The 12,984-nt window shown below is 43.5% G+C and overlaps 1 protein-coding gene across 9 annotated transcripts in view; it reads right to left on the bottom strand.

The window, feature by feature from the left end:
- Positions 1 to 12,984, bottom strand: part of LOC115205295 (ensconsin) — a 45,713-nt gene that overhangs the window by 17,446 nt on the left and 15,283 nt on the right. For 4 of the 9 annotated variants that reach the window (XM_029771101.1, XM_029771102.1, XM_029771105.1 and 1 more), the window contains exons 4-9: positions 12,775 to 12,938; positions 11,377 to 11,485; positions 10,506 to 10,586; positions 9,037 to 9,144; positions 6,107 to 6,217; positions 5,492 to 5,590 (exon numbers count right to left, since the gene is read on the bottom strand). In XM_029771101.1, coding sequence (XP_029626961.1) covers positions 5,492 to 5,590; positions 6,107 to 6,217; positions 9,037 to 9,144; positions 10,506 to 10,586; positions 11,377 to 11,485; positions 12,775 to 12,938 — 672 coding nt within the window. The remainder of the gene's footprint in view (positions 1 to 5,491; positions 5,591 to 6,106; positions 6,218 to 9,036; positions 9,145 to 10,505; positions 10,587 to 11,376; positions 11,486 to 12,774; positions 12,939 to 12,984) is intronic. The other 5 variants (XM_029771107.1, XM_029771109.1, XM_029771104.1 and 2 more) reach the window with 4 other exon arrangements.

Raw genomic sequence — 12,984 nt, 5'->3', positions numbered from 1 at the left:
CAATGTAAGTATTCAGACCCTTTGCTATGAGACTCAAAAATGAGCTCAGGTGCATCCCGTTTCCATTGATCATTCTTGCGATGTTTCTACAACTTGGAGTCCACTTGTGGTAAATTCAATTGATTGGACATGATTTGGAAAGGCACACACCTGTCTAAGGTCCCACAGTTGACAGTTCATGTCAGAGCAAAAACCAAGCCATGAGATTGAAGGAATTGTCTGTAGAGCTCCGAGACAGGATTGAATCGAGGCACAGATCTGGGGAAGGGTACCAAAAAATGTCAACACCATTGAAGGTCCCCAAGAACACAGTGGCCTCCATAATTCTTAAATGGAAGAAGTTTGGAACCACCAAGACTTCCTCAGGGATGGAAACTGGTGAGGGCCCAAAAAGGTGACACTTTTTTTTGCACCAAAACATGCAAAAAAAATCCCTGCTAGGGGGAAATGCAGGTTTTAACTAATTTAACAAAGAATATGATTTACTTGATCATTCTCTGTGTTAAATAAAAAGTGGTTAATGTGAACCTAACTCACAGCAAAACATTTTTTTAAAGAAAGCTGTTATTTTTGCCTAGACTTGACTGCAAAAAACAAAACATTAATATTGCAGTTAGCCATGACAGCCTTTATAATAGAACGCGTGTGACCACACACAAGAACAATATATTTGGGCTACATTGCACATTATTACATCGTACACTTTCTGCCTGTGGACATCTATTCTACAATGTGAGGATGATACCCTTCGTTGGAATAATTGATCTCCTTCAGGCAGAGAGTACACCTGGCATACCCTTTTTTATCCACTGTATTGAAAAAGTGGGAAATTGTGTGGTGTTCCTTTCAACTCTATAGTGGCTTCCAGTTTAAGCTTGTCCCAACTCCAGCTACACTTGATCCCTGAATCCACTTGTTTAACAAGCAACGCCCCATTTTCACCTAACTCTCCACATACTGTAGAGGGAAAAGATTAGTTCACAGATAGTTCGTTAATTTATTAACATTTTACAGATTGCCAGGGTCCAGTAATCAACTAACGCGTTATAACTTGAGGAACGGCAAGGAGTCGTATAACAGTTGTTATATGGTTAGGTTACTAACGTTAGCTCATCTGATGTTGTAACGTTAGCTGTCTGACCTTATTAGCCAGCTAATTTTCACACCATAAACTCAATTATTTGATCAGTTAAGTTGGCTAATGTTGCTCAACATTTCTCTGGCTAGCTAACGGAGAATTCAATCCAGCTACTGTAGCAAGATACTTGATGCTATCAATACTTCCACCACACTTTCTCCCTCACCTCAAACTTTCCAAATGCCAGTTGTTTTTCAGTTACAGCTCATGAAGTACGCTTCATCACCTTCTCACCCCGGTCAAGCTTCTCACCTACCTCTCTGTTATCGTTCAGCGGACGCGCATTCCCCTCTCCGCTCCTTCACAACGCAGCTGTAGCTGGTGAACTACCATTCCCCTCTCCGCTCCTTCACAACGCGCTGCTGTAGCTGGTGAACTACCATTCCCCTCTCCGCTCCTTCACAACGCGCTGATGCTGTAACTAGCACATTGGTTGTCACTTTTCTCTTCAGTCGCGTACGGCATTCTGTTATGTGAACGATTGGCTGAGACTTGGATACAGTCATTATTGCTCCAAACGCGCATCACTCGTTCCTTACAGCCAGTAGTCATCCAAAGCCTGAATGGCCTGAATGCCAAGTGTCATGTCTGGAGGAAACCTGGCACCATCCCTACGGTGAAGCATGGTGGTGGCAGCATCATGCTGTGGGGATGCTTTTCAGCGGCAGGGACTGAGACTAGTCAGAGGGAAAGATGAACGGAGCAAAGTTGAGAGTTCCTTAATGAAAACCTGCTCCAGAGTGCCCAGGACCTCAGACTGGAGCGAAAGTTCACCTTCCAACAGGCCAACTAACCTAAGCCCACAGCCAAGACAATGCAGGAGTGGACAAGTCAGGACAAGTCTCTGAATGTCCTTAAGTCGCCCAGCCAGGGCCCGGACTTGAACATCTCTGGAGACCTGAAAATAGCTGTGCAGAGACACTCCACATCCAACCTGACAGAGCTGGAGAGGATCTGCAGAGAATAATGGGAGAAACTCCAAATACAGGTTTGCCAAGCTTGTAGTGCCATACCCAAGATGACTTGAGGCTGTAATCACTGCCAAAGGTGCTTCAACAAAGTACTGAGTAAAGGGTCTGAATACTTATGTAAATGTGATATTTCAGTTACATTTTTAATACGTTTGCTAAAATCTGTTTTGTCATTAGGGGGTATTGTGTGTAGATTGATAATGGAACATCCATTTTTGAATAAGGCTGTAACTTAACAAAATGTGGAAAAAGTCAAGGGGTCTGAATAGTTTCAGAATGCACTGTATGTGAATAGACAGTGGGGTACATATTAGCAGGAGACCTGGAGTCTGACATCAGGAGCTTTTGGTTTCTACTATCACAAAATGAAGGATTACAGTTCCCCCTTGGTTCCTATGGAAGCCCAGTGTCCCAGTAACAAAGGTCGATAAACAACAGAAATGTTAGGGTAATCGGCCGTTGCTCTAAAGGGATTTGCGTCGAGGCCTCCTTCAGGCTCCCTGACAGAGAGGGGACATCTGTTGCAGACACTCATGTTAGATGTAGAGTGGACCAGCCTCTTAAAGCATGGAGCAAGACCCTTATACTGCTTCAGATCCAGTTGTGAAGCTCCAGACTGATTGGAGGTCAGGGTCGGCCAGGGAACGGTTGGGGATGGGAGAGTTTTCCCTGTCTGGTTAGTGAAGGGATACAGGTTAAGGACAGACATGGATGACTCGTTGTGGGATTCCGCTCAGTACGCGAGATTCAAAGACTGAGTTGATAAACTAAAAAGACTAAAGGATGTTTAAACAGTTCATGGTGTCTCATATCACTGAGAAACTATTTGTCCTGTAAATGAGAATACTGTAAATACAGTCACTGAACAACTACTACAAGACATACAGTATGTTGGATGCAGTGGGATATGGCTAACACATGGACATACAGTATATTGGATGCAGTGGGATACGGTTAACAGAAATACAGTATGTTGGATACAGTGGGATATGGTTAACAGAAATACAGTATGTTGGATACAGTGGGATATGGTTAACAGAAATACAGTATGTTGGATGCAGTGGGATATGGTTAACAGAAATACAGTATGTTGGATACAGTGGGATATGGATAAGACATACAGTATGTTGGATACAGTGGGATATGGTTAACACAGACATACAGTATGTTGGATACAGTGGGATATGGTTAACACAGACATACAGTATGTTGGATACAGTGGGATATGGTTAACACAGACATACAGTAACAGAAATACAATATGTTGGATGCAGTGGGATATGGTTAACAGAAATACAGTATGTTGGATACAGTGGGATATGGTTAACACAGACATGTAGTATGTTGGATGCAGTGGGATATGGTTAACACAGACATACAGTATGTTGGATACAGTGGGATATGGTTAACAGAAATACAGTATGTTGGATACAGTGGGATATGGTTAACACAGACATGTAGTATGTTGGATGCAGTGGGATATGGTTAACACAGACATATAGTATGTTGGATACAGTGGGATATGGTTAACAGAAATACAGTATGTTGGATGCAGTGGGATATGGTTAACACAGACATACAGTATGTTGGATACAGTGGGATATGGTTAACACAGACATACAGTATGTTGGATACAGTGGGATATGGTTAACACAGACATACAGTATGTTGGATACAGTGGGATATGGTTAACACAGACATACAGTATGTTGGATACAGTGGGATATGGTTAACAGAAATACAGTATGTTGGATACAGTGGGATATGGTTAACAGAAATACAGTATGTTGGATGCAGTGGGATATGGTTAACACAGACATACAGTAACAGAAATACAATATGTTGGATGCAGTGGGATATGGTTAACAGAAATACAGTATGTTGGATACAGTGGGATATGGTTAACAGAAATACAGTATGTTGGATACAGTGGGATATGGTTAACACAGACATGTAGTATGTTGGATGCAGTGGGATATGGTTAACAGAAATACAGTATGTTGGATACAGTGGGATATGGTTAACACAGACATACAGTATGTTGGATACAGTGGGATATGGTTAACACAGACATACAGTATGTTGGATACAGTGGGATATGGTTAACAGAAATACAGTATGTTGGATACAGTGGGATATGGTTAACACAGAAATACAGTATGTTGGATGCAGTGGGATATGGTTAACACAGAAATACAGTATGTTGGATGCAGTGGGATATGGTTAACACAGACATACAGTATGTTGGATACAGTGGGATATGGTTAACACAGACATATAGTATGTTGGATACAGTGGGATATGGTTAACAGAAATACAGTATGTTGGATGCAGTGGGATATGGTTAACACAGACATACAGTAACAGAAATACAATATGTTGGATGCAGTGGGATATGGTTAACACAGACATACAGTATGTTGGATACAGTGGGATATGGTTAACACAGACATACAGTATGTTGGATGCAGTGGGATATGGTTAACAGAAATACAGTATGTTGGATGCAGTGGGATATGGTTAACACAGACATACAGTAACAGAAATACAATATGTTGGATGCAGTGGGATATGGTTAACAGAAATACAATATGTTGGATGCAGTGGGATATGGTTAACACAGACATACAGTATGTTGGATGCAGTGGGATATGGTTAACACAGACATACAGTATGTTGGATGCAGTGGGATATGGTTAACACAGACATACAACATAGTTAGTAGCAGTAGCACAGTATTTCAACAAGGAGAGACAGTGGCCATGTCAATGCTCTCTAAACCCTAGGAGCTACAGTGGGATGGCACTGAGACACAGCGCAGTGCACGAGACTCCATGTGGCAAATCCAATGCTTACAAACGTCATCTGCAGGCAAAACAACAAACACAACGTGACCAACAAACAAAACATTGTGTTAGTTAGGAGCCATTCCTGGTGCTTAGCCGCTGATAGAGAGCGAGAGAGAGAGGTTAAGACAAGATTAGCTGGGAGTTAATCACAGCAGGCGAGCAACAATACAGGAGAGATCTGTTAGAGAAAGAGCAGGGTGAGTTAGTGACATGAGGCACCAGAGAACCCCTGGTAGAGACCAGGGACAGACAAAGGCACAGGAGTTCGGGGCAGTCGAGGGTGTAGTGTTGGCTGGAAAAGAGCACACCTATAGAGAGACGGGGAAAGAGTGGAACTGCCTAAACAGTAGCCTGAACTGCCTAAACCTCCCTAGCTTGCGCATACAAATTAGTACTAGGAGCTGAATATGAGCGAAGTGAGTGAGCAGACAAATGTTGGCGGAGATGCGTGCATGTTATTATAAAAGGAGGAGGCCTGAGTAATGCAGACAAGGACAAGAAAATAAAATAGAAACTTGGTTCATGCTAGCCACCTTGGTCGTCTGACGTTCCCTTATCGAGCTTGGAGGGGGTCAGTGTTCTGCCCCCCCCAGCTCGTGTCAGGGAGGAGCTTCTCTTCTTCAGGGAGCGGCCTACAGACATGAGAGTGGGGTTACAGCCTATCAAGGACAGAGGGGCCAGGAGCAAGTTCCCCCGAAAGGCCCTAATGAACCACATGGATTTCATTAAGAGTAATTTTGTTATATCATTACAGTACAAATCAATATGCCTTGAATTCTACCTTAGTGTCATTTAGCTACACAGTCCACTATGATCATAATCTGATTACTTGCTCTCTCTCTATAGAGGGCTACATGTCTAGCACCACGGTACTGTATGATGTTAGCCTGCATCTGCCAACTATTCAGGCTTAAAGAAAACATTTGTTTCTCTAACAAGCAAAAAATGTCTACGTAATACTCTCTAGATCAATTATGTTATTCTCTAAGGCACTCGTTTCCTGTGTGGAAAGAGAGCGTTGTCAAAAGCTTCAGAGCCACATCAGGCAACCTTTGCTCAGACCTATGAAATGGAGTGTAGAGCATGAAGAGGATGGCTGTATTGGGCGAGGATAGTGGTGTATGGGGGGGGGGGCCCTTAATATGCACCTGTCTGTTCCACCTGAAGCTTTTTTCTGCCTTCCTTAGTGGGCTGAGTGTCTAGGTCGACTTTGTTGTTTCTAGGCAACCGGTTCAGTGACGAACTCCTCACACGAGCACCTGAGAGACAACGAGGAGACACCCACTGAAACGGTGAAGCTGTGACACAGCCATTTCTCTTTACAGCTGAAGTCGGAAGTTTACACACACTTAGGTTGGAGGCATTAAAACTCGTTTTTCAACCACTCCACAAACTTCTTGTTAACAAACTATAGCTTTGGCAAGTTGGTTAGGACATCTACTTTGTGCATGACAAGTCATTTTTCCAACAATTGTTTTATTTCACTTACAATTCACTGTATCACAATTCCAGTGGGTCAGAAGTTTACATACACTAAGTTGACTGTGCCTTTAAACAGCTTGGAAAATTCCAGAAAATGATGTCATGGCTTTAGAAGCTTCTGATAGGCTTACTGACATCATTTGAGTCAATTGGAGGTGTACCTGTGGATGTATTTCAGGGCCTACCTTCAAACTCATTGCCTCTTTGCTTGACATCATAGGAAAATCTAAAGAAATCCAAGACCTCAGAAAATAAATTGTAGACCTCCACAAGTCTGGTTCATCCTTGGGGGCAATTTTCAAATACCTGAAGGTACCACGTTCATCTGTACAAACAATAGTACGCAAGTATAAACATCATGGGACCACGCAGCTGTCATACCGCTCAGGAAGGAGATGCGTTCTGTCTCCTAGAGATTAATGTACTTTGGTGCGAAAAGTGCAAATCAATCCCAGAACAACAGCAAAGGACCTTGTGAAGATGCTGGAGGAAACAGGTACAAAAGTATCTATAACCACAGTAAAACGAGTCCTATTTCGACATAACCTGAAAGGCTGCTCAGCAAGGAAAAAGCCAATGCTCCAAAACCGCCATAAAAAAAAGCCAGACTACAGTTTGCAACTGCACATGGGGACAAAGATCGTACTTTTTGGAGAAATGTCCTCTGGTCTGATGAAACAAAAATAGAACTGTTTGGCCATAATGACCATTGTTATGTTTGGAGGAAAAAGGGGAACGCTTGCAAGCCCGAAGAACACCATCCCAACAGTGAAACACAGGGGTGGCAGCATCATGTTGTGGGGGTGCTTTGCTGCAGGAGGGACTGGTGCACTTCACAAAATAGATGGCATCATGAGGGAGGAAAATTATGTGGATATATTGAAGCAACATCTCAAGACATCAGTCAGGAAGTTAAAGCTTGGTCGCAAATGGGTCTTCCAAATGGACAATGACCCCAAGCATACTTCCAAAGTTGTGGCAAAATGGCTTAAGGACAACAAAGTCAAGGTATTGGAGTAGCCATCACAAAGCCCTGACCTCAATCCTATAGAACATTTGTGGGCAGAACTGAAAAAGCGTGTGTGAGCAAGGAGGCCTACAAACCTGACTCAGTTACACCAGCTATGGCAGGAGGAATGGGCCAAAATTCACCCAACTTATTGTGGGAAGCTTGTGGAAGGCTACCCGAAACGTTTGACCCAAGTTAAACAATTTTAAGGCTGCTACAAAATACTAATTGAGTATGTAAACTTCTGACCCACTGGGAATGTGATGAAAGAAATAAAAGCTGAAATAAAATCACTCTACACTATTATTGTGACATTTCACATTATTAAAATAAAGTGGTGATCCTAACTGACCTAAGACAGGGACTTTTTACTAGGATTAAATGTCAGGAATTGTGAAAAACTGAGTTTAAATGTATTTGGCTAAGGTGTATGTAAACTTCCGACTTCAACTGTACATGATTCCATATGTATTATTTCATAGTTTTGATGTCGTCACTATTATTCTACAATGTAGAAAATAGTAAAAATTAAGAAAAACCTTGAATGAGTAGCTGTCCAAACTTTTGACTGGTACTGTATATATTGATGAGAACAAAAGTACTAGCGAATTGCCATAGCGGACGCTAGCTAAATGCTAACAAGCGCAAGAGAACATAAAGTAAATGCAAGGACAGACAACCCAGCCCAAGTTATAAACTATGTCAAAAGGCTACTCATAATTGATCCAGGGGGGGATTGATTGTCTCTGCTGTAACCCAGAACTTTGATTTTGCAAGCTAGCCACCTATTCCTAGCAAGTTAGCAAACCAAACGCATAGCTGGAGCCCTGAGCTGGAGAAAATTATTTGGCACTTAGAAAGTTAGAACTAGAATTTAAGATATTTAGCTGGAAAACAATAGTAGTGAATTTCAAGTGCAACCTGATCAGCCTCTCTTGTGCTGCTCAACAGTGGGCGTCACGTTAGGAAACGTCAGTTGGCTCCACGTGCTCTTTGTAAACAAGCATACCATGTGACTGGCTCAATTGATTTTTTTGTGAATAAAAATAAATAAAATACATTAAAATAATAAATAGGGACAGATTTGAAAATCATACCACCGGTATTTCAAAATATCCCGGTATATACGCTATACTGCCCAAGCCTAGATTGGACCCAGAATGATGATTCTTCTCAAAAAGGTCAGAAACAGTGCAATTCCTTGTGAATCAAATCAGGATGAACTGCATTAGGATAAGAAAGGAAGGTACAGTACAATGACTACTGAAGAGGAGAGGGAGAAGGTAGACCATAAACAGATTACTGATCCTTTGGCACCCCTCCTTATGATTCCGAGACACTTCCCTGTGTCACAAAGTGCGCTAAAAAGTGGAAGGGAGCACTAAATGGATGCAATGGAATCACAAGTTCATGCTGGGTTTGTCATTGGTTGAGATCAGAGACAGCGAGCCACAGCATTTGTTTACCAGTCTCTTAATGCTCCTCTGATCGGCTTGTCACTCAGTTCCTGGACATAGGAAGAAGAGGGTCAACAAGGTTGACAACAACTGTGACAGTGGCTGGGCATGAGGGTGGGTAGGGACTTACTTTTGTCAGGTGATTTGATGAGGGTGGCGGAGGAGGAAGACAGGCGCTTGTTAATGCCAGAATCGGCCGTCTGTTTCAGGTTCATGGTGGAGGTAGAGCGCTTGTCAGCTAAGGGGAGGCAGGGACAGACAGACAGGGAGGGACGAGGGAGTTATACAGGAGGACCACTAGGAGACTGGGCGTGGGGAGAGGAAATAGAGGGAGATAGGGGGCAGGGTTTTTGCAGGGTCCGAATGCCCTGCCTGCAGCTAATATTCAACACTAATTTAGTCTCATGTCTATAGTATACTGCACTGGTGGGGCAATATTTAAACCAAACATTGATCAATAGGGATGGGAATTGCCAGGGACCTCACAATACGATATTGTGCCGATACTGTAATTTGATGTTCCAAAACATATTGCTTACTATGGCTACGTTTACACAGACAGCCCAATTCAGATTTTTTTTCCCTTCACTAATTGGCCTTTTGACCAATCAGAACAGCTCCGAAAAAGACCTGATGTGATCGGTCAAAAGACCAATTAGTGGAAAAAAGATCAGATTTGGGCTGCCTGTTGAAATGCAGCCTAATATGTCTGCTGCAGAGAGACAAGAGAGAGTTTTAGATCAGTCATGGATATAAAAGTGAGGCACAACATGTTTGCTTACTATTTAAAAAGATGGAGAACAAGCCATAGGACGAAAAATAACGGAGTTTTGGCGCAGGTACAGCCAACTCGCACTAGCTAATGCTACCTAGCAAAAAATATAATTCGATACTAGAAGTCATAGGATTGAAATAATATTGCGATGTAACTGTACAGATTCCCCCCCCATCACTATTGATCAATCTAAGGCAATTCTGAATATTGATGCATATTTTAGTGCTGACATTTCTTGGCAAATAGCATTACACCGGCATCTTTACTTCATACATTCTTTATACATGAACATCAAGGGCCAGACCAAAGCCATTCAAATTCTTAGCCAGGCACAGCAATTAGTGGAAAGAACTGAAAATCCAGAAAATATCAACTGAATAGACACCACAGGTGAACAGTCAAGAGAACGTGGACATTAGTTGGCACATGCGTGAAACAGTAGTGCTGCTCAGTGCTCAGTGCCTCCATGTGACAGCTGACCTGGAAGTGCTAGAGAGTGAGTGAGAGTGAAAGAAGGAGAGGAAGTCCACAGGCTGCGTTTCCATTCAGCGAGCCCAAGGCATGTGGGACAGAAGCGACAGTGAAGTTCCCCTTACATGTTGATCTAAGATCAGCCTTGCATTTTCCCTCCTGACGGTTCATTTTAGGATTGGGGGAGGGTAAGCTGATCCTAGATCTGTGCATACAAGCAACATCAACCCATCCCTGGGAGAACAGGAAGATATTAGTGAGGCAGTGAGTGACTAAGAAAAGGGCTGTTGGTTAACATAACAGTGCCAGTCCATGCTACTGTAGGTATGTATAGTACAGGTATCAACCAGCACCTTGTGTCCTGGGGGGCTTTTCTGGAGACGCGGGGGAGATAACTATAGCTACTGGAGAGGAGGCGCCTGCGTCAGGGTCTCCTGTGGGCGAGAAAGGCTCTCAGCAGGGAGAGGGGAGAAGACACATAAACCCCCCCCCCACATGGACAGAGTGGAAGAGGAACAGGGCTGGCTGACAAACATCAATAGATTCACCTCTCTGACCATCAGAGCCCACAACACAGCTGCTAGGAAACAGGCTCACATCATAAGAGGCTCTAATGGATCAGACCACAGAAATGTAAAAAAAAAAGGACTGATAACGTACATATTTTGGACCTATAATAAGTACATTAGTTTTATACAGTATGGGCCGGATTCCCTGACACAGATTAAGCACAATCCTGGACTGAAAAGCACTTTCAAAATGGAGACTTTCTTCTATCATGTTTTTAAATCCAGAACTAGGTGTAATCTATTCCTGGGAAACTGCCCCTATATGTACAATAAATGCCTTGCCTGAAACAAACCCCCCCCTCAAAAAAATTGTGATAGCTGCCTCACTGTATGTCACTGCACATTAATAGTATGCTTCATTAACTAAAGGCAGTCAGACTTCAAATAATAACAGAAAACATTGAGAAACATCGGTAACAACCTACATAGAGAACACAGAGCCAATCAACATAACTCCAGCTGACAGCGAACCAATAACGAGCCAGTCAATGTGAGGATGCATCAGCAAGTTTTACCGACTTGTGTCATTCAGCGTCCCGCTGTCAGACAAGCAGAAACTTCTTACACACACACAGGTGGAGTCCTATACACTTTGTAGTCCTATCTATATGGTATAGAGAGCAGAGTGGGAATGGTATGATGGAGGGTTCCTTACCAGGTCGGTTGTCTGACTCTGAAAGCCCTCCCCAGGACCACCTCTTCTGCTTCTGCTCCACTCTCTGGCTGCGCTCCAGGGTCCGCCGCATCACCGCCTCATAGTGCTCCTGCAGCACACACACACACACACACACACACACGAGGGGCGAGACGGGGGGAGCGAGAGAGAGCGAGACGGGGGGAGCGAGAGAGGGGTGATAGTGAGAGAGGGGGGATAGCGAGAGAGGGGGGATAGTGAGAGAGGGGGGATAGCGAGCGAGAGATATGAGAGAGGGGGGAATGGAGAGGAAAAAGAGAGAGAGGGGGAGTTTAAGAGTTACGGAGAGAGAGATGGGCACAGTGGCGGAATGCAAAGTCATTCAGAAATAATCTCAAACCAAAATAAACAAGGTCAAACAGATAATGGGACAAAAATGACGACATGAACATATGTCCCAGAATGATGAGTCGGTAACTCAAGGTGAAATGCTATTTTCTGTCTGACTAGCTGACAATAACAGTTCACTACAATATGACCATAGTGATGAGAGAGGGGGTAAGTGAGGGAGATCATTTTGAGAGACAAACAAGATGTAAGATAACGTCATATTTGAGAGAGATCAAGCCAAATTGTCTGTTCTACTTTGAAACAAAGACGCATATCACTATAATATCTTTAAAATTCTGAAATCGTTCAGATGTCACGACCAACACTAAATTGTTCTGGGGCCGTTGCTGTAGTGGTGAAAAGCAGCAGGCCACTAATAACAAAGTGTCTGGAATAAGAACTCTGAGGGACTGAGCTTCCTGCAGCAGACGCCCATGAAAAGAAGCTAAAACAGGATATGGTTTCATTCATAACAAGTACCAAAGTATGCAGACTTTACTGAAGTTCTTCACCCATGCTCTAACCAAGACATAGCATTAACTCTGCCAATTAGGTTACACCATAAAATACCACAGACCTGAGCAGTGAGCATGGCCACCTGGTGATTAAGTTCACCAGTACCAATTGAAATACATTCTTCTTGCTTACTTGTACATCTGCATAGCCTGGTTCAGACACATTTGTATCATTCCCAAACCACTGCATCTCAGGGCCTAAAATTAACACATGCCAAATACGGGCCGGTCAGCCGCGTTGGCGGGTGGTCTGGGCCCCACAGTGCAAGCATTTCACTCGCATTAGCGAATAAATAAGAATTAAGTAAAGTACGAGAACATTTAATCGCCAAAATAAATGCAGCAGTAATTGTAGCGGAAATAAATAAAAAATCTCATCTACCTGCCACAGTAGCTGGTGGACCAAAAGGTTCCATGCCCAGCACACACCAGAGTTGACTGGAATATATCCCAATAATACCAGCTGTATCTGTAGTGCCGCCCTGGTGTTGAGGATGACCCCAGGGGCCCGTACCTTCTCCTCCTCCTGTTTCTGCTTCCTCTTCCCCTCCACGGCCGAGCGTCTCTGCTCCTCCTTCCTGCGCTGCTCGTCCAGCTTCTTCTGGCGCTCCTCCATCTGACGCTCCACCTGCAGCTTGGCCTTACGCTCCCGCTCCAGAATCTGAGTTTCCTTCGTAGCTAAAGATGGGGGGGGGGGGGTTGTGAGGATGCAAGTGTGGGTCAG

Source organism: Salmo trutta, chromosome 13 (assembly GCF_901001165.1).
Source record: "Salmo trutta chromosome 13, fSalTru1.1, whole genome shotgun sequence".
In the NCBI taxonomy this organism is placed as follows: domain Eukaryota; kingdom Metazoa; phylum Chordata; class Actinopteri; order Salmoniformes; family Salmonidae; genus Salmo; species Salmo trutta.
Note: the sequence above shows the minus strand (reverse complement) of the source record. Positions and strands in the feature narration are given on the sequence as shown.